The sequence below is a fragment of the Ochotona princeps genome, chromosome 16 (genome assembly GCF_030435755.1).
Source record: "Ochotona princeps isolate mOchPri1 chromosome 16, mOchPri1.hap1, whole genome shotgun sequence".
NCBI classification, from domain to species: Eukaryota; Metazoa; Chordata; class Mammalia; order Lagomorpha; family Ochotonidae; genus Ochotona; species Ochotona princeps.
The window spans coordinates 55,359,820-55,380,398 of record NC_080847.1 but is presented as its reverse complement, the minus strand read 5'-3'; the positions used below and the strand labels follow the sequence as shown (position 1 = coordinate 55,380,398).

General features: G+C 66.0%; 3 protein-coding genes across 8 annotated transcripts in view; 1 reads left to right on the top strand and 2 right to left on the bottom strand.

Annotated features, from left to right (window-relative positions):
- EMC10 (ER membrane protein complex subunit 10) overlaps window positions 1-4,255 on the bottom strand; it is a 140,661-nt gene extending 136,406 nt beyond the window's left edge. The window contains exons 1-8 of one of the 3 annotated variants that reach the window (XM_058674974.1): window positions 4,100-4,255; window positions 3,167-3,239; window positions 2,316-2,425; window positions 1,672-1,776; window positions 1,334-1,515; window positions 1,156-1,249; window positions 829-915; window positions 638-734 (exon numbers count right to left, since the gene is read on the bottom strand). In XM_058674974.1, coding sequence (XP_058530957.1) covers window positions 829-915; window positions 1,156-1,249; window positions 1,334-1,515; window positions 1,672-1,776; window positions 2,316-2,425; window positions 3,167-3,239; window positions 4,100-4,207 — 759 coding nt within the window. In that variant the 5' untranslated portion in view covers window positions 4,208-4,255 and the 3' untranslated portion in view covers window positions 638-734. Of the gene's footprint in view, window positions 1-538; window positions 735-800; window positions 916-1,155; window positions 1,250-1,333; window positions 1,516-1,671; window positions 1,777-2,315; window positions 2,426-3,166; window positions 3,240-4,099 lie in introns of those variants that run through there. The other 2 variants (XM_058674975.1, XM_058674973.1) reach the window with 2 other exon arrangements.
- The window catches only part of GARIN5A (golgi associated RAB2 interactor 5A), a 123,603-nt gene extending 117,348 nt beyond the window's left edge, over window positions 1-6,255 (top strand). Inside the window, exons 2-6 of one of the 4 annotated variants that reach the window (XM_058674979.1) lie at window positions 4,361-4,431; window positions 4,513-4,632; window positions 4,776-4,906; window positions 5,672-5,936; window positions 6,031-6,255. In XM_058674979.1, the coding sequence (XP_058530962.1) occupies window positions 4,423-4,431; window positions 4,513-4,632; window positions 4,776-4,906; window positions 5,672-5,936; window positions 6,031-6,087 (582 nt within the window). In that variant the 5' untranslated portion in view covers window positions 4,361-4,422 and the 3' untranslated portion in view covers window positions 6,088-6,255. Of the gene's footprint in view, window positions 1-4,326; window positions 4,432-4,512; window positions 4,633-4,775; window positions 4,907-5,671; window positions 5,937-6,030 lie in introns of those variants that run through there. The other 3 variants (XM_058674978.1, XM_058674981.1, XM_058674980.1) reach the window with 3 other exon arrangements.
- A 219-nt stretch (window positions 6,256-6,474) lies between these two features.
- MYBPC2 (myosin binding protein C2) lies at window positions 6,475-19,027 on the bottom strand. Its single transcript, XM_004597156.2, has 28 exons — window positions 19,009-19,027; window positions 18,178-18,255; window positions 17,742-17,828; window positions 17,172-17,320; window positions 16,868-16,985; window positions 16,499-16,547; window positions 16,331-16,390; window positions 15,032-15,231; window positions 14,801-14,933; window positions 14,418-14,542; window positions 14,242-14,347; window positions 13,620-13,792; window positions 13,212-13,377; window positions 12,506-12,612; window positions 12,264-12,293; window positions 11,433-11,572; window positions 10,864-11,023; window positions 10,672-10,776; window positions 10,117-10,305; window positions 9,839-9,973; window positions 8,735-8,902; window positions 8,554-8,642; window positions 8,284-8,479; window positions 8,026-8,165; window positions 7,785-7,944; window positions 7,583-7,719; window positions 6,963-7,149; window positions 6,475-6,555 (listed from the first exon to the last, which is right to left on the bottom strand). Exons 1-28 carry the CDS (start codon window positions 19,025-19,027, stop codon window positions 6,545-6,547), a joined length of 3,417 nt encoding a protein of 1,138 aa, XP_004597213.2. The 3' UTR covers window positions 6,475-6,544.
- Between the last annotated feature and the right edge of the window lie 1,552 nt (window positions 19,028-20,579).

Below are 20,579 nucleotides of genomic sequence, written 5' to 3'. Positions count from 1 at the left end.
CAGGAGCAGCACGCAGGTGCCAGGGTCCGGCGGGGTGGGCACGGGGGCAGGCCCGGAACCTCCTGTGCCGTTAGGGCAGCTGCCTGCCCGTCCCTGCCTTCCAGTGCACCCTCAGACACTGGACAGCAGGGCGAGAGGGGGAGGCCGGCTTCCTGTGCCGGGAGGCTGCCTGCCTGGGGCCTACAGGGTGCGGCCTGCAGAGGGGAGCCCCGCTGAGGCCTGCTGGCCGCCAGCCGGACCCCGAACCGGCCAAGTGAGGAACAGATGTCCTGGCGGCGCCCAGCCAGCTTCCCCAGCTGCTCACTGCACCCACTTCTGAGCTCCCGGAGCGCGCAGCGTCTCCAGCTCCCGGGGCTCCTCAGCTGGGTGGAGGCGCCTGCAGGCGCTCTGTGCCCAGGGCAGGCGGACACACAGACACGCCAGGCTCCACCACATGTCTGTATTTCATTTACCTTAAATACCACTTTCCTTCCAGATAGGCGGGAGCCCTTCCCGCGCAGAACAGGCAGGGCCAGAGTGCAGCCCCACCAGCCCCGGCCAGGCGTGGCCCCTGCAGGGTGAGGCGGGCGGCAGGGAGGGCCCCCATCGCCAGGCCCAGGGAGCAGCAGCCAGGGGCGCCCAAGCCCTTATCAGCGCCCGCTGCCCGCGCCCCCCGCTGCCCCTCCGCCCTGGGCCCCGGCGTCAGGCGCTCCGGACATCACCAGGAACAGGACCACGGGGATGATGTACATCCACTGGGGGGGCGGGGAGAGAGAGAGGGTGGTGAGGGCGGCGCCCCAGCGGGTCCCCTAGGGCGCTACGGGCTGGCGGGCTGGGGCGGCTCCTCACTCAGGCCTCCTGCGGCGGCGGCGCGGGCCCCGGGGCGGCGGGACGCAGGGCCGTGAGCAGCACGGCCCCCCCCAGGATGAGGTGCCACTGAGGGAGGGAGGGACGCGGGTCAGCCGCGGGGCTCGGCTGCCCTGGAACCGCCTGGACGGGGAACCCGCCGCCTCTGCAGCCCAGAGCCCGCGCCCTGTCCTGCCTGCCCCTCCTCGCTGCCGCACGGCCCTACAACCCATCCATCGGCTGGGCTTGGCCAGGGCGCGGGGGACGCACAGTGGACGCCTGGGGGACCGGGAAGGGGCGCGCCCACCCCGCCCCCGGGAGAGCACTCACATATCGGGCCAGGAAGGACTTCTGCTCCTGCGGGTTCCGGGCCTTCTGCGCCTGCTCCATCTCCAGGCGCTCAATGAAAGCGGCCGTCTCGGGGCTGGGGGGGCAAGAGCAGGGTGAGGGGCAGCGGCGGGGGCTGGGGCGGGCCCCACCAACCCTCCTGCCCCACCCGCCCTCCTACCCCGGGGCTGTGGCTGGCGGCCGCAGGTGCACCGTGGTGTTGAACAGTTCCAGGTCCACGTCCTCCACCTCGTGGCCGCGACAGCCCCCGGGCTGCGTCACCACCGACACACCCACCACGTTGCCCACCACGTCCACGTGCAAGGTCAGCTGGTCCGAGAGATGCGACTCCACCAGGGAGCACTGTGGAGTGGCGCAGGGTCAGGCACTGCCGCCAGCCCCCCAGCCCCGTTTGTCCCTCTCACACCCCAAGCATCCTTCTGATCCCTCCAGGGACGCCCCATGCAGCACCCAGGACCGGAGAGGGGCCCGTGGGGCAGGGATCCATTCCCCACTCACCGCTGGGACGAAGGAGGAGACGTAACCACCAGCATGGAGGCCGTCGGTGGCCCCGGGCCTCCGTGGGACTCGCACCCGGTACAGGCCGTTGTCAGCAGCCACATCCTACCGGGCAGATGGAGGTGAGGGCGCAGAGCCCCAACAGCAGCACTGCTCCCCACTGGGGCGGGCTGGCGGACAGGTGCGCTGGGGCCCACCCTGGGCTGCCCCAGCCAGGGGAGAAGGCTCAGAGGACGCCTTCCGGGGCCCTGGATCAACACGCTGCGGAGCACCAGGCACTGGGCAAGGGAGGTCCTGGGAGAGGCTGCCCCTCTGCCCCTCCCGCGGTGTGCAGCCCCAGGAGCGAGTCTAGCTGGGGTAAGCCGCCTGGCCGCCCGGGGCTAGAGGACCAGCCCGTGGAGTCCATGGCATCAAGAGCCTGGGCAAGCACAGCAGTCCAAGGCCCCAGGGTGGGGTCAGGGGGCATGGGTGGGGTCAGAAGCCCGGGGGGTGGGTCAGGGGGCACGGGGTGGGGTCAGAGGCCCTGGGGTGGGGTCAGAGGCCCGAGTGGGTCAGGGGGCATGGAGTGGGGTCAGAAGCCCCAGGGTGGGGTCAGGGGACACAGGGTGGGGTCAGGGGGCACGGCCAGAGGTGGGGGCCCTCACCCGCAGCCGGCCACGCTCCTCCTCACTGAGCTGCCGCTGGGTCAGGGACAATGTGCCATCCTGCTGGTTCCAGAGCAGGGAGCCACGCTTCCGGAAGTGTGGACTGTCATCTGTGGGGAGGGGGCAGACTCAGCGACCATCCTCCCACCCCGCCCAGGAGTGGCCTGCGGACTCCCTGGCCAGCAAGACCCAGGGGCTCCCACAGAGCAGGGGCTGATCTCCACCTCCATGCCTAACCCGGAAGTTCCACAGCCAGGCCCTGCTCTGCTCACTTAAAGGAGCTGAAGCCTGCACTGTGGTACAGCAAGCTATTCCTCCGCCTGCAAGTGGCAGCATCCCACGTGGCACGGTTCATGTCCCGGCAGCTCCACTTCCCAGCCAGCTCCCTGCTCGTGGCTTGGGAAAGCAGTCGAGGACGGCCCAATGCCTTGGGTCCCTGCACCTGCGTGGGAGGCCTGGAGGAGGTTCCTGGCTCCAGATCGGCTCAGCTCCAGCCATTGTGGCCGTTTGGGGAGTGAACCAGTGGATGGAAGATCGTTCTCTGTCTCCCCTTCTCTGTAAATCTGAGCTGCCTTTCCAATAAAATAAATAAATCTTTAAACAACGACAGAGTTGGCACAGAGTGGCTATCTTGGGGAATCGCCAAACCAGACCCCACCTACGAGTGCAGGGCGTGTGGCTGGGCAGAAGCCATTACCGCTGCACCCACTGGAACCTGTGCGTGTGGACACATGGGGACATGGGAAGGCAGCCTCCTCTCCCCACAGTCCCCACCGGCCTCGCCAGGTGCCCACTGTTGGCAAAGTGGGCAGGGGGTGACTTCATCCAGGCAAGATCTCTGCTGGCCTTACCAATCTCAAACGAGTGCTCCAGCAGCAGGCCCACCGTGCCGCAGCCCTCGGCCTCGCGGCCTTCTGCAGCAACCTGCAGGGTAGACGGGGTCCAGGTGAGGGGGTCACCCACCCCAGGGACACAGTGACCCCCCCCAACACACACACCCCAGTCCCCATTCCACCGAGAATACCCTGGGCCTGGCTTCACCTGCCAGCCGTCAACTCCCTCACCAACCCCAGGGTGCGCGGCTTCACCCTGGCGGCCCTGACTCCATCCTTCCCACCAGGGCCTTCTGCACCTGCCCAGGCCGCGGGCCTCTGATCTGGACACACCCCTGCACGCACACTCAGGAAATATGTCCCCAGCTTGCTGCAGACTGCAGCGGCATCATGACCGCCAACCCTGCATGAACACTCCCCAGCGCCGTCCCAGCCTGCACACTCCCGAGCGCCGTCCCAGCCTGCACACTCCCCAGCCTGCACACTCCCCAGCCTGCACACTCCCCAGCCTGCACACTCCCCAGCCTGCACACTCCCCAGCGCCGTCCCAGCCTGCACACTCCCCAGCGCTGTCCCAGCCTGCACACTCCCCAGCCTGCACACTCCCCAGCGTCGTCCCAGCCTGCACACTCCCCAGCCTGCACACTCCCCAGCGCCGTCCCAGCCTGCACACTCCCCAGCCTGCACACTCCCCAGCGCCGTCCCAGCCTGCACACTCCCCAGCCTGCACACTCCCGAGCGCCGTCCCAGCCTGCACACTCCCCAGCCTGCACACTCCCCAGCCTGCACACTCCCCAGCGCCTCCCCAGCCTGCACACTCCAGAGCCGGGCCTCCGGGAAGCGCTGGGCCCGCCGGGGGACGCGCGGCCTGGCCGAAGCCTCGTCTGCCCCGCGCCCCGCGGCCTGGCTCCCGCCTCACCCACCGAGACGCGCGGCTGGCGGAGCGCTCACCCCGCGCGCGGCGTTCCCGGCCCGGCAACCGCTGCCCCGGGCCCGGCTGGGCGCCGCCGCCCACAGCACGAGCAAGAGCAGCCGTGTCGTCCCCGCGGCCGCCGCCATGTCCGCGCAGACCGGGCGCGGAGCACGCCGGGAGCAGCGCCTGCGCGCCGCGCCTGTGGCGTCACGCGGCCCTATGACGTCACCGCCGGCTGTGACTTCACAGAGCCCGCAGCCGCTGTCCTCCGCCGCTGCTCTGCCTGCGCTCCTGCTCCTGCGCCCCGCCAGGGGCGGGGGCGTTGCGATGAAGCGGGGGTTCGAGGCTGAGCCGGCCCTCGATGGAGCAGGTGAGCCGGGGCGCGGGGGATGCGGCGCCGCCCGCCGGGGGTCCGGCTGCAGCCCCTGAGGTCCGCCCGCTGCCCCTCCAGACTGCCCCCTGGATGCAGCCTTCCCCACGGGCCGGCCCCGGGCCGCTGCAGCGCTGCCTCCTGAGCGGTGAGTTCGACCAGCTGCGCGACTTGCCCATCTTTGAGAGCAACTTCGTGCAGGTGTGGAGCCCCGGGACCCGCCCCGCCAGCGCCCGCCTCGGCAGCCCCTGCTCGCCCCGCTGCCCGTCCCCCAGAGGCCCGCCGTTCCTGAGCTCTCACCCCCTCCTCGCACCCTGCCTCTAACCTCTGACCTCTGTCCCCAGGTGACCCGCTCGGGAGAAGTCGTCAACAGGGTGACCATGGCGGTCGCAGCCTCTAGCCCGGCCTTGGAGCTCCCGGACCTGCTGCTGCTGGCCGGCCCCGCCAAGGAAGACGGACAGCTGCAGCTCCTAGGGTGATTGCCCCGCCCCTGCCTGACCTCCGACCTCTGACCTCCTCAGCGCGACCAGCCCTGGGCGGGGAGCCAAGGGGTCCACAGGGCCATAAATGACGGACCTGGGTGAGGAAGGGCTCCCACCGTCACACACGCGGGCGCACACTGCTTCGCCCACGGCTCAGGCCCAGCCCTGCTGGAGCTCAGCAGGTGGCAGGCAGCAGAGGCTGCCCAGGGCCTGGCCTGCAGCTCCCAGCTGGGGCCGCGGGGGTTGCAGCCATTGGGGGAGTGGGCCAGCGGATGGAAGCTACAGCAGATTCTCTGTCTTCCAAAAAAAAATTCAAGATTTACTTCTTTGTATTGGAAAATCTGACTTACAGGGAGGAGAGACACAGAAGATCTTCCATCCCCTGGCTCACTGCCCCAAGGGCCACATTGGCTGGAGCTGAGCTGAGCTGAAGCCAGGAACCAGGAGCCTCCTCCAGGTCTCCCAAATGAGTGCAGGGTCCCAAGGCTTTGGGCCGTCCTCTACTGCCTTCCCAGGCCACAGGCAGGGAGCTGGCTGGGAAGTGGAGCAGCTGGGAGACGAACCAGCACCCGTATAGGATCCCGGTGGATGCAAGGCGAGGACTTTAGCCACTAGGCTATCACACTGGGCTCCCATGTTTTGTGTTTGTTTTTGTTTAAGGAACAAAGCCAAAGGTAATGAAGGCCCAGAAGGGATGGCTCCTGATGGGGAAGGAGGGGGAGGTGTCAGCACCTGAGGCTGCCCCTCCCCCGGCCCAGACTGTTCCCCCTGCAGTTCGTCCAGCTCTTCATCCACAACAAGAGGCGGCGGCAACTCAAGGTCAAGTTCTGCACGGGCCGCGCCTTCTACCTGCAGCTGCGTGCACAGCCCGAGACCCGCAAGCGCGAGTTCGGCAAGTGGGTGCGCCTGCTGTACCGCCTGCGCTTCTGCGAGGCCCAGGGTGCCGTGCCCTTCACACAAGACCCCTGGGAGCTGGGGGATGACGAGGAGGACGAGGACGGGCCCTGCCTGGAGTGCGGGCAGGTGCGTGGGCCGGGCCTGCCCTTCCCAGCCTGCAGTTACATGGGCAGCGCCAGCCTAGCTTTGCCTCTGAAACAGACACCCCCTCTTCTTCCAGCTCCGAGCCAAGGAGGCCATACTGGACCCTCAGACCTCTGAGCTCTGGGGGCTCTGACCACATCCCGTATTGTCAGGGTAACCTAAGAACCAGGGCCAGAGGCCCCTGACGCAAGGGCTGCCCCGGGCCTGCATCAGAGTTCACAGTCTGGCCACCATGGAGATTTCCCAGGGATTGTTGGACAGCCGCGTGGAGCACCCAGAGACCTGGTGCCCCTCTTCCCAACATGCCTGCCTCACGCCCCCTTCTGTGGCTCCTGGAGTTGCTACAGCACCAGCCAGCATCCCTTCTCCCCCGGCGGCTGCCTCTTTAAAGTAGTCGTTGGAGACGCTGGCCTCGCTGCGTCCACTCTGTCACCGTTGTCCCCACTAGCCCCATACCCGCCGTGGCCTCCCCATGAGAGGGGGAGCCAGAGCCGAGGTGCAAGGACAGACAGGGAGTCAAGGGGGCTGTGCTTTTATTCTCAGCAGTGATGCCGGGTCAGGGACGCTGAGACTCACGGCCCAGGGAGGTCTCACTGTGGCACTGCAGGGAGTGAGCAGGAATGGGGTCAGGTAGGGAGGAGGGGGGGGCAGAGTCAGGCGGGGAGAGGGTGAGGTGGACCTCAGACCTAAGCCCTCCACGTGGGCCTGGCCCCGGGGATGGTGGGACAGGGTTTGGGAAGGATGGACACCTACCCAGGCGTGCCCAGGGAAGTTTGGGACACCCCCAGAAGCCATCACGCTGAGCTGGGGTGCAAGGAGGGGGCAGAGCAGATGGAGCAGGTGTGAGGCCCTGGGTGCCGTGCACCCAGGCTGTGAGCAAGGAGAGGAGGGCAGCTGTGCGTGGAGGCCACCACGGGGCCAGGGGAGGCCGGGGAAGGAAGGGGCACTGGGCCAGCCGTCGTGGTCTTCCTCCCACATGGCCACGTACCTGACTGGGCCCCCACTCACCCCGCACATCCAGCCGGCACTCGGCCAGCGCCTCGCCCAGCTCGTTGAAGGCGCGGCAGGAGTAGGTCCCCGAGTCGAAGGGCGAGGGCCGGCGGATGTTGAGCGTCAGGACCCCCTGGTGGTTGGTCATTAGGAACTTGGGGTCTTCGTGGAGCTCCATCTTATTCTTCATCCAGACCACCTTTGGCTGCAGGGGGGAGGCTGGGCTTGGTTGAGCGGCCCTTGCCGGGGCAGGAGCCCTGTATCCCCCTGGCTGGCTGGGTCCCTCCCTCAGCCTGTCTCCTCCAGCTCCTCCCTCCCACGTTGGGGGTGGGTCCCCCTTCCCCCTGCCACCAGATGGGGGCCGTGGCACTGGGTGGACCCTCCCTTGCTCTGCGTCCACAGACACCTGTGTGTCCTGGCCTCAGCCGCCATGGCACTGCCCATCCAGAGCCGGGACTCAAAGCCTGCCTGCTTCCCTGTCACTGGCTGGGGATACAGGCCAGCGGGGAAACCCTGGGTGGTCAGAGCCCACCCCTAGTTCACCAGGGTCTGCGGTTCTGGGGCAGGAGAGGGCCAAGGGGGTTGCGGGCCACCAGCAGTGGTCACAATGGTTCTAGGCAGCCCGCAGGGGCCCGCACCTTGGGGTGGCCGCGGACGGCGCAGTTGAGGGCGGCCGCGTAGCCGGCCACTACCACACGGTCGATGAGCGGCGTGAGGAACTTGGGCGCCATGCGGAAGTCATGCTCCTTGTACTCGAGCGGCTTGAGGGCGATGCCTGGGGGAGGGGGCAGGGTCAGGAACGCTGTCGCAGGGGCCGTCCACCCGCCAGTCCCAGCCCACCTGTCTTGAGGATGTGTGCCGTGTTCTTGGAGACCCCGGGTAAGTCGCTGAGGCCGCAGATGTTTTCGCTGTAGACACGGAAGTAGTACTCGTTGCCCACGATGAGGTCGGACACTGTGCAGCTCGTGTGCCGATTGTGCTCGTACACGTTGAACCACTCCTGCGCGGGGAGCAGAGGCAGCCTGGGCACTTAGGGAGCCGCGGCGGCACAGTGCCAGGCCCCAGGGCGCCCCGCGCTCACCATGGTCTTCTTGTCGGCTTTCTGCACCAAGTAGCCGGTGATGTCGCTGTTGCCGTTGTCTTTGGGCGGCTGCCACTCCACCAGCGCGTTGGTGCCCCACACCTCCTTCACCGTCACGTTCTCCGCGGGCCCTGCCTTTTCTGGAACGGTCCCGGGGTGTCCAGCGCCGCCCCCACACCACCCGGGGGAGGGGCTCTAACACCTCCTAGGCCATCCCGTGCGCCTGCCTGCCTTCCAGTCCCGCCCCCCGCGACGCACCCACGACGCGGATGCGGATGGTGGCCGTGTCCTTCATGTTCTCGATCTGCACGGACAACTCGTACTCGCCCGAGTCGGAGCGCGCAGCCTGGCGCACGAAGAACACCGTGTCGAAGTCGCTGGTCCGCACGTGCACGCGGGAGGTGTCCACGGGGGCCCCGCCCTTGGTCCACACCACCTGCGGCCGCGGCTTTCCCTGGGAGGGGAACAGTCACCAAGAGTCCAGCCTGCACAGCGGGGCGGCCCCGACCCCCGGCCCCGAGCGCCCACCTGGAAGGGGATGACCAGGTTGAGGTGTTCCCCCACTTTGCGGATGTACGTCTGACGGAGGTGGCGGGGCAGGCGGATCTTGGGCTGCTCTGAGGGCACAAACACAGGGAGGAGCCTTGCACCGGGCCAGGGGCCACTCGAGGGACGCCCAGCGACCAGGCCGGGGTGGGGGGCCCCTCACCCACGATCTCCCGGATGGTGACGGGCTGGGCCAGGGTGGCCGGCTCGCTCCGGCCGGCAATGTTGATCCCCACGACACGGAAGAGGATCTTGGCCCCGGTAGGGAGGTCCTTGACCGTGAAGCCGCAGCGTTCCACGGGCTCCTTGTTGGCGGGAATCCACTCCTCAGCTGCGAGAGAGGAGCCACGCGGGGCCTCGCGAGGGCTCCCCAGCCCCTGGTCACCCCAGGGTGGGAGCCAAGCCCGCGGCCACTGTCCGGCACACCTGGCTTTATGGGGGCACAGGTGCGGTGGCCGCCGGATTCTCCCCTCCCAGACACTGTGTCCGTTTGGGGATGAGCGGGCCACACGAGCTCAGCGTCAGGAGGGGAACACAAATGCGACCCCATCCACCTCCTGCGCCGCCCACTGCCATGACCACTGCCCCTGTCAGAAAGCCGCCAGTCCTCGGCCCTCTAAGATGAAGGAAAGGCTGTTCAGACTCGCCTGGGGTCCCAGTCACAGGGTTAGACAGTAGGGGGACAGGACAGGAGCCCACACCTCCCTGAGCATAAAGCCGGGGCTAGGGTGGCGAGGTGGTCCGTGAGTCCTCCCAGGTCTGTGAGCTGGCCGGTCGGAGGCATCTCCACAGCTGTGGCCCTGGGCCCCGCATGCAGCTGGCACTGAATGAATGTTGGTTCAGTGGAGAATGAAGGGTCAGGGTGGGTGAGTGGATGAAGCGGGGAAGGAAAGATGGTGGTAAGATGTAGAAACATCACTGGATGGATGGATAGTTGGATGGTCCCAAGTATGGCTGATGGATTGGACAGGAGGTGGGAGGGTGGGTGGATGTGTTGGGGCGGGAAGGTGGGTGGGTGGTTAGATGGGCAAATGGAGCATTGGTTGGGGGGTGAGTGGGCAGCAGCAAGGAGGCAGACAGGGAGCAGGTGGGTGGGAGGATGATGAACCATCATTGCAGTGCCCAGGCCGGATGCGGGGGCGGGAGGGAGAGAGGACACGCTGGTCACTGGGCTGACCCCTGTGGCCCTGACAGACACCGAGCACGGGCAGCCGCAGTGCCATGCATCTCTGCCTGCACGGCCCACTTGCCCTCTGCCAGCACTCACAGCCCTCCACGCAGTACTCCACCAGGTACCCGTCGATGCCGCCCGCCCCGATCCTGTCAGGGGGCCTCCACTTGAGCGTGGTGGTGGTGTCGGTCACGTCCTCCACGGTCAGGTGCTGGGGCGCACTGGTGGGCGCTGTGAGCATCAGGGGAAAGATGGTGCCACAGGTGTCAGGCTGGGGCGTCAGAGGTCAAGGTGCTGGGTCAGGGAAGTCAGGAGGATGTGAGGCCGCTGGATGAAAGGGATTGGAGGATGAGTGTGGGGGGTGAGGCCATTACCGATGGGCATGAAGGGCTTGGTGTTCATGCTGGGCTGGGAGACCCCGATGGCATTGACTGCGAAGACGCGCATCTCATAGAGGACGCCCTCGATCATCTTGGTGGACTCGTACGTGGTGTCCGTGAAGACCTCGAAGTTGAGCTTCATCCAGCGCTGGGAACCCTTCTTCTTGCGTTCTAGAAGGTACCCTGTGGGTCCCGAGCAGGGGGATGGGTCACGCCCGTACCAGAACAGCCACCACCACGCTACAGGGTCCGAGGGCTCAGGTGGCACTGAGCAGCTGCCAGTCTCGGGGTCAGAAATGCAAAGCGCTCAGGCTGCAGCAAGTCCCAGGGCCCTACCCAGGTGAGGCACCAGAGGTGTGGGGTGCAAGGCAGGACTGGGGGAGTCACCAGGCTGCCAACATGGAAGCGGGGCCCTGGCCAAGGTGGGACGCCAGGAGTGTGGGGAGCTGCGAGGCCTCCAGGATGGAAGTGGGGGGTCTCAGAAGTCATGGCTGACCCAAGGACTTGGGAAGCCAAGCAGAAGTCAGGGTGTCTGGGGCCAGCACTCACCAGTGACCGGCTGCCCCCCGTCATACTTGGGGGGTTCCCATACAAGAATGGCCCAGTCCTCTCCAACGGAGGTGACACGCACAGCCTCCGGGGGGTCTGGAACATCTGTCGGAGGGGATGCAGGAGAGTCAGGTGGCCACTTGTGGCCTCGGGGGCTAGCTCCTGCCCCAACGCCCCCGCCTCCCTGCGCACCCACAACCCGCAGGAAGATGGAGGCCACGTCCTCGCCGGCTGGGTTGGTGACCTTGATGGTGTAGCGGCCCTCGTCAGCCCGCTCTGCGCTCTCAATGACGAAGCTGCTGCACTCGGCCCGTTGCTCGACACGGACCCTGCCCTCGGTGTTCGCGAACACCTGGACAGTCACGGCCAGAGGGGCACGCTGGAGGACCGCACCCGAACCCCGGCCGCCTCTGCCCGCCCACCCGGGGGCTGCCGCTGGCGGTGTGCAGAAATAAAGCCTGAGCCGAGCCTGACCATTGTACCAAGGGGAAACTGAGGCTTGTCCCAGGGCTTGGGCAAGCCCAGGAGAGTATCAGATGGAGGGGTGGGGAGGTGGGTTTCTGAAAAGACAGATGAATACTACTGGCTCGTGAATGTATGGGTGTGTGGGTGACGGATGGATAAATGGGTTAGTGTTGGGGGCTGGGGTGAGTTGCTGATGATGGCTGCATTACAGGCTGGCTGGCAGGAACAGGGCAGTGGAGAGGCACCAGCGGATGGGCGGGCAGACAGCTGCCAAGGGGAAGCAAAGCACGGGTCACCTCCTCGCCCTTCAGCCAGGTGGCGACAGGAGGGGGCTCCCCCGTGATGGACACGTCCAGCCTCAGCTTGTTGCCGGCCACAACCACGATGGAATTATCTGAGGTCTTCCCGGAACAGTCCAGGTGGATCTTGGGTGGCTCTGGTGGCAGAGGGGACAGGAGGGGACATGGGAGTGGGTAACTGGGTCCTACCAGTTCTGACAACAGCATCTGCCAAAAAGACAGTTCTAGCAGCAATACAGGCCTGGGCATCCTCCTCCCTCACACCCAGGGTGCCAGCCCCTCCTCCCTCACACCCAGGGGTCCGGCCCAGCCCCTCCTCCCTCACACCCAGGGGTCCAGCCCAGACCCTCCTCCCTCACACCCAGGGGTCCAGCCCAGACCCTCCTCCCTCACACCCAGGGGTCCAGCCCAGACCCTCCTCCCTCACACCCAGGGGTCCGGCCCAGCCCCTCCTCCCTCAAACCCAGGGGTCCGGCCCAGACCTCCTCCCTCACACCCAGGGCTCCAGCCCAGACCCTCCTCCCTCACACCCAGGGCTCCAGCCCCTCCTCCCTCACACCCAGGGCTCCAGCCCAGCCCCTCCTCCCTCACACCCAGGGGTCCAGCGCCCAGACCCTCCTCCCTCACACCCAGGGGTCCGGCCCAGACCCTCCTCCCTCACACCCAGGGGTCCGGCCCAGCCCCTCCTCCCTCACACCCAGGGCTCCGGCCCAGACCCTCCTCCCTCACACCAAGGGAGTCCAGCCCAGACCCTCCTCCCTCACACCCAGGGGTCCAGCCCAGACCCTCCTCCCTCACACCAAGGGAGTCCAGCCCAGCCGCACCTACCTTGCTTGGGCACGTACTCCACCTTGATTTCTAGAAGGCAAGCACACTCTGAGTTAGATCGCCTCACCCCCACCTCCCCAACAGGGTTCTGCCAAGCTCATTCCCTGGCTAGGAACTGGGAATGGGGGTGCTAGTATGAGCTCCAAGCCCGGGGCCACCCCTCCCCACAGGGACCATCTGCCACCATCTGCTCTTGGGCTCTGCCCACCCTGCAGCCCCCAGGAGACAGAGGGCGTCCTCACCCAGGAAGTTGAGCTTGGCTGACAGGGACAGGGCATAGCCGTCGGGCACGAAGGTGTAGTCCCCCTCATCCTCAGGCCGGACGTCATCAATCACCAGCTTGTGGAACCTGAAGTGTGGGCGGCAGGGTCGGCACAGAGCTGCTCCCCTCTCAGGACCCGACCTCGCCCTCTGGGACCCAGGGCCTTGGGATGTGACTCCCTAGGACACAACTGCCTGCTGGTGGAGTGACCCAGGGCTGGTTACCTAAGCTCTCATGGCCTCCGCCTGCTCATCTGGGAGACTGGGGTACAGCTAACAGCAGGCCTCAGGAGCATCCAGGTTGCCCACGCACACACACAAGCACCCATCGGCGTGACGCCCCCAACTCGCCCACCCCTTCACAACAGTGTCAGGTGTCCCCAGCAGGTGCAGGTCCTTACATGGAGCACGTAGTCCCCCCGGACACGATGGTCAGGTGGCACACAGGGAAGGACATGGAGGTGGCTGCCCATCTCAGCAGGTACCGCCCTCCGCTGCTTTCCCCAGCTGCCCCTCCCAGAGATGGACGGCTCAAAGCGCGGCCCTCCCCATGTCTGCGCCCGGCAGCATCCCCCATGGCTCAGGTCTCCACCACCCTGGGGTCTCTGCCTCACAGAGGGGACACTGGTGGCAGGGCCCAGCCTCAGCTATGGCCATGCCCCTCGGCAGCCCCGGGCACCCACTCACCTCCCCACGTGGGATATGGTGATCCTCTTGCTGGGCCGCACCTCCACCCCGTTCTTGTACCACTTGCCTGTCACCTTCTCATCAGACACCTCACACTTGAACACAGCCTGCTCTGCGGCCTTGACCGTCAGGTCTGCGATGTCCTGCAGTACCTCCAGCTGTTTCTCTGCATGGGGAGGGAAGTGGATGGGACCATGGTGCCCAGGGCACCCCAGAAACTCCAAACCCACCGCAGTAGAGTAGGGGGAGTTCCCAGGAGTATGCAAGGGCCCTGAGAAGTGTGGCAGGCCAGTGGCTCCAAGGGGCCCACAGGCCAGCGGGCAGAGGGAGGAAGGGGAGGCGATGCCCACAGGGTTGGCCTACACATGCAAGTAGAGGACAGGAGGGACACACAGGACAGCCCTGCACCTTCCACGATGAGGTCGGCCTCACACTGGCCACCGTTGGTCATGACCCGATAGCGCCCCCCATCCTCCTTAGTCACGTCCGAGTAGATGAGCAGGTGTCGTTTGCCGTCCTTCTTGAAGCGGTAGCGGGACTTATAGGAGTCCTCTCGTGTCAGCTCTACTTCATCCTTCATCCTGGGCCGGGCAGGGATGTCCAGTACTCAGCCTCGCCGATGGTGCCCCCTTCTAGGGACATGCCCTGCTACCCTGTCTCCTCCTCCGGGCAGCCCTCCCTGACCTCCAGTCCCTCCCTGTGGAAAAGCTGACCCAACACCTATAGCTGCTCCTTTAAACCCTTCTGTCTCAGGCTCATGCGAAGTCTGTTGGACACTGTCTGGTTCTACACACATCTTTAAACACAACAAACTGAAAGACAAAAAATGCCATGGAGGCAGGCCTCATGTTCTGATGTCCCCCTCTCTGGCTTGTGGACAAGTGCAACAACACAAAAGCTGCCAGTAAGTGTGCGCCGGGAGGCCGCACAGAGGGACGGGCAAGCAGCCAGAAAGGCAGACGGCCAGGGGTAAGACGACGGTGGGAAAAGTGGGCGCACTGTAGCGTGGACGGGCGCCCCAGACACTCACCACATGACCTGAGCACCCTCCTCCGACACCTCGACCGACATTTCCACTCGGTCGCCCACAAACACCTGCTGGTCCTCGAGGGGCGTGACGATCAGCACGGGTGGCTCTGTGGGCAGGCGGGAGGTCAGAGCTGGGGGCCCACCAGCCGGGCCCCCTCGCAGGCGCCTCCCCCTCACCTTTGACAAAGAGCTCCGTGAAGCACTTCTCATCGTTGACCGCCACCTCGTAGGCCGCGTCGTCCGCCAGCGTGCACTTGTTGATGGTGAGAATGCGCTTCTTGCCCACGTTCTCAAACACGTACCTGGGTGCAGAGGCCTGCCCTCAGCCCGGGGCCAGCGACAGCGGCCACCAGCCCAGGGGCAGCCCCCGCCTCTCTCACTAAGGTAATCCCCTCCAGCGCCCACTGCCTCCCACCTGCAGAACTGCATTTCCCAGCCTCCTCTGCGGCTGGGACAGCCAGAGGGGCAGTGGAGCCCACTTGAAAGCATCACTGCCAACTCTGAGAGGAGGCTTGCTCCGGGCACCCTCCTCCCCGCTTCCTGTCACCGAGCACGCGCACTTGCTGCCTGGCTTGATCTCCTGGCCGTTCTTGAACCACTTGAGAGGCAAGTCAGGGTCGCTGATCTCCACCACCAGCTTGACCTTGTTACCTCGGTCCACCTGGTAGGCCGGGTCCAGCTTCTTGGTAAAGGCTGCAGGGCAGACAGATGGTGGCGGTCGGGGACCCCCTCTGTGCACCCTGGGCTCGCACTCCCCTGCCCCGACGCCGCATGGCTCCTCCTCGGCGGACCTGCGCTCTTCTTGACCTCCACCTTGGCCTTCTTGAGGCGCTTGAGCATGCCCCGCAGGTCGGTGATGCCGTACTGGAAGGCGATCTTCTCGTACTCGCTCTTCTTGGCCCCCTTCAGGAGCTCCCAGATCTCCGGGGGGATGCCCAGGTCATCCTCGTCCTTCTTCTTCTTCCTCTTCTCCTCCTCCTCCACCACCTCCCTGGGGGCCGAGACGGAGAGACACAGAGAGAGGAAGAGAAGGAGAGACAGAGAGGCAGAGAGAGACGGACAGAGGGAGGAGGTCAGGGTCTCTGGCTGTCCCTGCCCGCATGCTGTGTGACCAGGCCGTCTCGCTCCCTCTCTGGGCCCTAGTTCTGTGCCGTGCAGTCTCGCCCCCAGCTCTCGCCTCACCAGGCCCCCAACGCCACCCTGGGCTCTCTCAAATCCCCCCTTGTTCATGACTTCTCTCTGACTCCCTGCTGCTTTGGGAGGAGCCCCCACGCCCCCCAACATCTCCTAACTCAGCCCCTGCAGCCCCAGATGCCCAGCCTGGGCACGGAATGTCTCCCTGCTCCTTTCTCTGGTCAGATCAGACAGTCTCCCCCGTGCCCACGTCTATTGCACCAGACCCATCTTCCCAGGGCACGTAGCGGCTCAACATCATGGAAGCTGCCAAACTGCCCCGTCCCCTGAGCTCTGGTTCAGAGCCTGGTGGGTGGGACTATGGGGGGACGCAGGAGGTGTCTGACAATGGGCAAGGGCAGTTCAGAGCAGGCGGAGAGTGAGCTGATGGACAGTGGAAGGATGTGGCGAGGGGTGGCCAGCCTGGGTAAGACTGGGCTGGGAGGCAGTGGGTAGGCAGGCAGCTAGTGGCAGTCAGCTGCCTGGCAACAAAGTGATGATGCCATTTGAAAATGCAGTGAGGCTGGCAGTGAGGGCGGGAGAGGAAGGAAGAAGGGGGTGGGCAGGTGGGATGGATGAGGGGGACAGGGTGGATGGATGGTAGGTGGCTGGGGCCCCTGTGGAGAGGAGAATGGGTGTGAGGGCGACGGGGACAGGGGTGAGTAAGAAGGGGTGGGGAGCAGGTGGCTGGCTGGGGTATGGATGATGGTGTAGCCAGGCAAGTAGGCAGAGGGTGCAAGATGGGTTGGTGTGTGTGGGGGGCCCCCTATATAAATAAATAATAATCGGGGGCGTAGAGGGAGGAGGCGGAGGGGGCGCAGGGATGAGCAGGGAGTCCAGGGGTGGCGGTGGTCTGGGTCGTGGTGCTTCCCGCCTCGCCCCAGGCCCCACCGTCCACTCCGCACCACAGGCCTCACCTCTTCTTCAGCAGGCCGCTGAAGTCCAGCTCGCCCGCGTCCTCCGATTTCCCTTCTCCCCTGCGGCCAGAAAAGGCATGTGGACCCCGCGCAGGTCCAGCACCACCCCCATCCCCCACTCAGCAGACCCCAGGATGCCCCCGCTGGGGAGGGGCCGGGCCCACTTACGAGCGCTTGAAGCTTTCCAGACCTCCGGCAGAGGTGTCGTGACGGGGCGCTGGGGAGGGGTGGCGGGGAGAGGAAGGTGAGTCCCACACCCTCTCCCCCAGGCCTGGCAGCCCCTGCTCCCAGGCTGCTTCAGGCTGGTCTCCCTCGGCCGCCCCTCTCGGGCCTCCACAGTCACTCTGGCTGCAGATCCAAGCCTGCACATCCTTGCTTCCCTGTGATTTTCTCAAAGCTGGGGTCCCCCTAACACACCTGCTAAGACTGCGCACACACCAGCCCCACAAGCCCACACTGCCTCCTGCCCCAGGGCTCCACTCCCTGGGTCTGGAAGCCCTAGCTGCCCGCTCCCTCGCCCCTGCGCGGCCCGCGCACCCTCCACATCGATGTTGAATGCGCAGCTGTCACACAGGTCCTTGGCCTTAATCTCCAGACGGTAATCCCCGCGGTCCCCCAGGACCACCTTCCCAATGTGCAGTTCCACCGTGTACACCTGGAGGTGGGAACAGGGGCAGTGAGTGAATGTGACCCCAGCCATCCCGCCCAGCTCCCGGGTCCCTGCACCCTCTGTCCGCAGGGTCCCCCACTGCACAGGGGCTTTCCTTCACAGCTGTGACAGCAGAGGGCATCCTGCCCCCACTGCCAGGCACACAGCCCTTGCGCATCCCGCAAGCCTTACGTTGCTGGCTGCATCGTGGGACTCTTTGAAGGAGAACCGGGCTCCGCTCTTGCTGCCCAGCTCCAGCCACTTCCCTTTGAACCACTTGACGGTCGGTTTAGCTGGGAGCTCTTTCCCATTCAGCTTTGCCAGGATCACCACGTCATTTCCTGGGAGTCCAGGAGGGGGCGTCAGTCAGGAATTCTGAGACTGCCTGGGGTCCAGCCCCTCCTCCCTCACACCCAGGGGTCCAGCCCAGCCCCTCCTCCCTCACACCCAGGGGTCCAGCCCCTCCTCCCTCACACCCAGGGGTCCAGCCCAGCCCCTCCTCCCTCACACCCAGGGGTCCAGCCCCTCCTCCCTCACACCCAGGGGTCCAGCCCAGACCCTCCTCCCTCACACCCAGGGGTCCAGCCCAGCCCCTCCTCCCTCACACCCAGGGGTCCAGCCCTCCTCCCTCACACCCAGGGGTCCAGCCCAGACCCTCCTCCTTCACACCCAGGGGTCCAGCCCTCCTCCCTCAATCCCAGAGGTCCAGCCCAGCCCCTCCTTCCACACAGGGGTCCAACCCCTTATCCTTACACCCCTTACCAGTCTCCACTGATACAGTGTCTGGCTTCTTCAGGAAAATTCCAGTGGGCTCCTCAGCAGTGGGGGACTGGTCCTCAGGCGGGGCTTCTATTGGGAGATAAGATGGGGAAGTCCATGACAAGCTGCCAAGGGGGACGCTCTGGGGAAGGGACCCAGAGCCAGGGAGGGACCACCTCCTAAGTGACCAGAAACAGTTTCTTCTGGTCTTGCAAAAAAAACCTGTGTTGCTCAGCAGTGTTCTGGGCCAGGCTCTCCCAGCCCTTAGGGCTGCCCTGGCTGGCAGTGACAGACTCACCAGGGGCGGCAGCAGGACACCAGGCTCAGGCGCTGGGCGCTGGGAGCCACGGCAGGGCAGAAGGCCAGCCAGGCACTGGTGGGGCTGGGCCAAGGAGGCTGAAGGGGGACAGGACACAGACAACAGGGAGCATCACCTCACCTTGGGGGGGCTCCGCAGGAGCCTCTTTGGGGGGCTCCTCCTTGGGGGCATCCTTGCCTTTTGGTGCCTTCTTGGCCGCTGTGCGGGAAGGAGGCAGCAGTCACAGAGTTTGGGAGAGCGGTCCCACCCTCCTCCCTCAGACCCAGGAGTCCTGGTGCTCCAGCCCCCATGCCCCCAGCCCAGGGTATAATTTATCTCTAATCATGAGAGTTGGTGGGTCAGATTTCCCTCAGCCACCAGGCCACCAAGCCCTGACCTTCTGGGTTCTGGGGGTATAATTAGCTTTCCCCCAGGGGCTAGAAATTGGACACCTGCTGACCACAGCATCCTTCACCTGCCCTGCCTGCTGGCTCCGGCTCCACCCCACAGAACCCCAGGGGAAGGGGCACTGGTGTCCGTTTGGGGATGAGCGGGCCACACGAGCTCAGGAGGGGAACAGAATGCGACCCCATCCTCCTCCTGCGCCGCCCACTGCCATGACCACTGACCCTGTGGGAAAGCCGCCAGCCCTCCACCCTCCATGTGAAGGTTCCTGGCCCTGGTATGGAGAGAGCCTTGGAACCCTATGTCCCACCCAGGGATACCCCCGCTTCCTGTAGAAAACAGTCCCCACTTGGATGGGAAGGCTGGGATGGAAACCTGGGAAGTCCTCCAGGAAAAGGGACCAGTCCTTGGTCTCCACAGTCATCACCCCACCCCACCGCCCTGCCCACGGAGAAATGCACTAAGCTCCAACCAGAGACGCTCCCACCCCCACACAGAGATGGAGCCCCTTCCCACAGTCCCACATAGAGGCCCACCCCACTATCTCAGGAGGGGGTGCACTGGCACCTGGTTTTGCCTCAGGCATGTTTGCCCACTCTCCCGGCTCTGCAGCTCTCGCTCCTGCGATGCGGCTGGCTCCAGGGAAGGACAAGCGGCCCCTGGGGCAGGCTCTTTAAGGAGTCTTCAAACTCCCAGGAGGCTCCAGGAGGCCCCCACACCTCGGCCACCCCCTCCCCCAGCACGGTCTAAAGTAACAGCTGGACAGACAGATGGCTGCTGGCCATCCCTAGGGAGGAGGGGCAGAGGACAGGGACAGACACCTGCATCCTGGGGAGGAGGGGCCAGAAACCCTGGGTGTGAGAGAGGAGGGGCTGGACCCCTGGGTGAGGGAGGAGGGGCTGGGCTGGACCCCTGGGTGTGAGGGAGGAGGGGCTGGGGGCCTGGACCCCTGGGTGTGAGGGAGGAGGGGCTGGGCTGGACCCCTGGGTGTGAGGGAGGAGGGGCTGGACCCCTGGGTGTGAGGGAGGAGGGTCTGGACCCCACCCCTGGGTGTGAGGGAGGAGGGGCCAGAAACCCCTGGGTGAGGGAGGAGGGGCTGGACCCCTGGGAGTGAGGGAGGAGGGGCTGGGCTGGACCCCTGGGTGTGAGGGAGGAGGGTCTGGACCCCTGGGAGTGAGGGAGGAGGGGCTGGACCCCTGGGTGTGAGGGAGGAGGGGCTGGACCCCTGGGTGTGAGGGAGGAGGGGCTGGACCCCTGGGTGTGAGGGAGGAGAGGCTGGACCCCTGGGTGTGAGGGAGGAGGGGCTGGAGCCCTGGGTGTGAGGGAGGAGGGGCTGGACCCCTGGGTGTGTGGGAGGCAGAGCATGAGCTAGGAGAGGCCAGAAGGGGTCTAAAGTGAGTGAGCTGAGCGCCAGGGCCGGGCGAAGGCCAAGTCCCGCGAGCCATTCTTAGTATCTGCAAGTCAGGAGTTTTCGGGAAACCAGAGCCCAGAGGGAAGGTCCGGTTTCCCAGCGCAGAGCAGGCGGCGGAGGTTTGCGGGCCCCCAGAGTCGGCGCTCCAGGGCATGGGGCCCGCCGCCTCCCGTCACTGTTCCCGGAGCGGGCGCGGCGGACACCGGACGTGGGGTTGGGAGTGCGGACGGGGAGGCTGGGAAGGCCCTGGAGGGCTGCCCGGCCTTGGCGCCCTTCCCGGCAGGGGGACCCGCGGCTGGAGGCGGCGTGGAGCGAGGGGAAGGAAGCGGGGGTCTTGGCGGGACCGGACTGTGGAGGCGAGAAGGGTGTGGGGGACCTGGGGGGTCGTAGGCGGACAGCTAGGGAGCTAACCGGTCGCGACCGACCCCGTTGCCCTGTCTCCCTTTCCCAAAACTCCCTACGAGCCGGAAACTTCCCTGCCTCCGAGGAGCGGCCGGCCAACCCGAAGGCAGCCTCTCCGGAACGTCACGGGTTGCCGGGCAGACTGTTGCGCGCGGCCGTGCACGCCGCCAGGGGCTGAGAAAGGGCAGGGGTCGTCAGAGGCTTGGAGAGCCGGGCAGGGAGGAGGTCGGGGGAGACGGCGGCACTGCCCGGGCCTCGTGGTGCCACGCGCGGCACCGTGCGCCAGGCTGGCGTCCCTGTCAGAGCCCAGCGCCCTGGAGGGGCA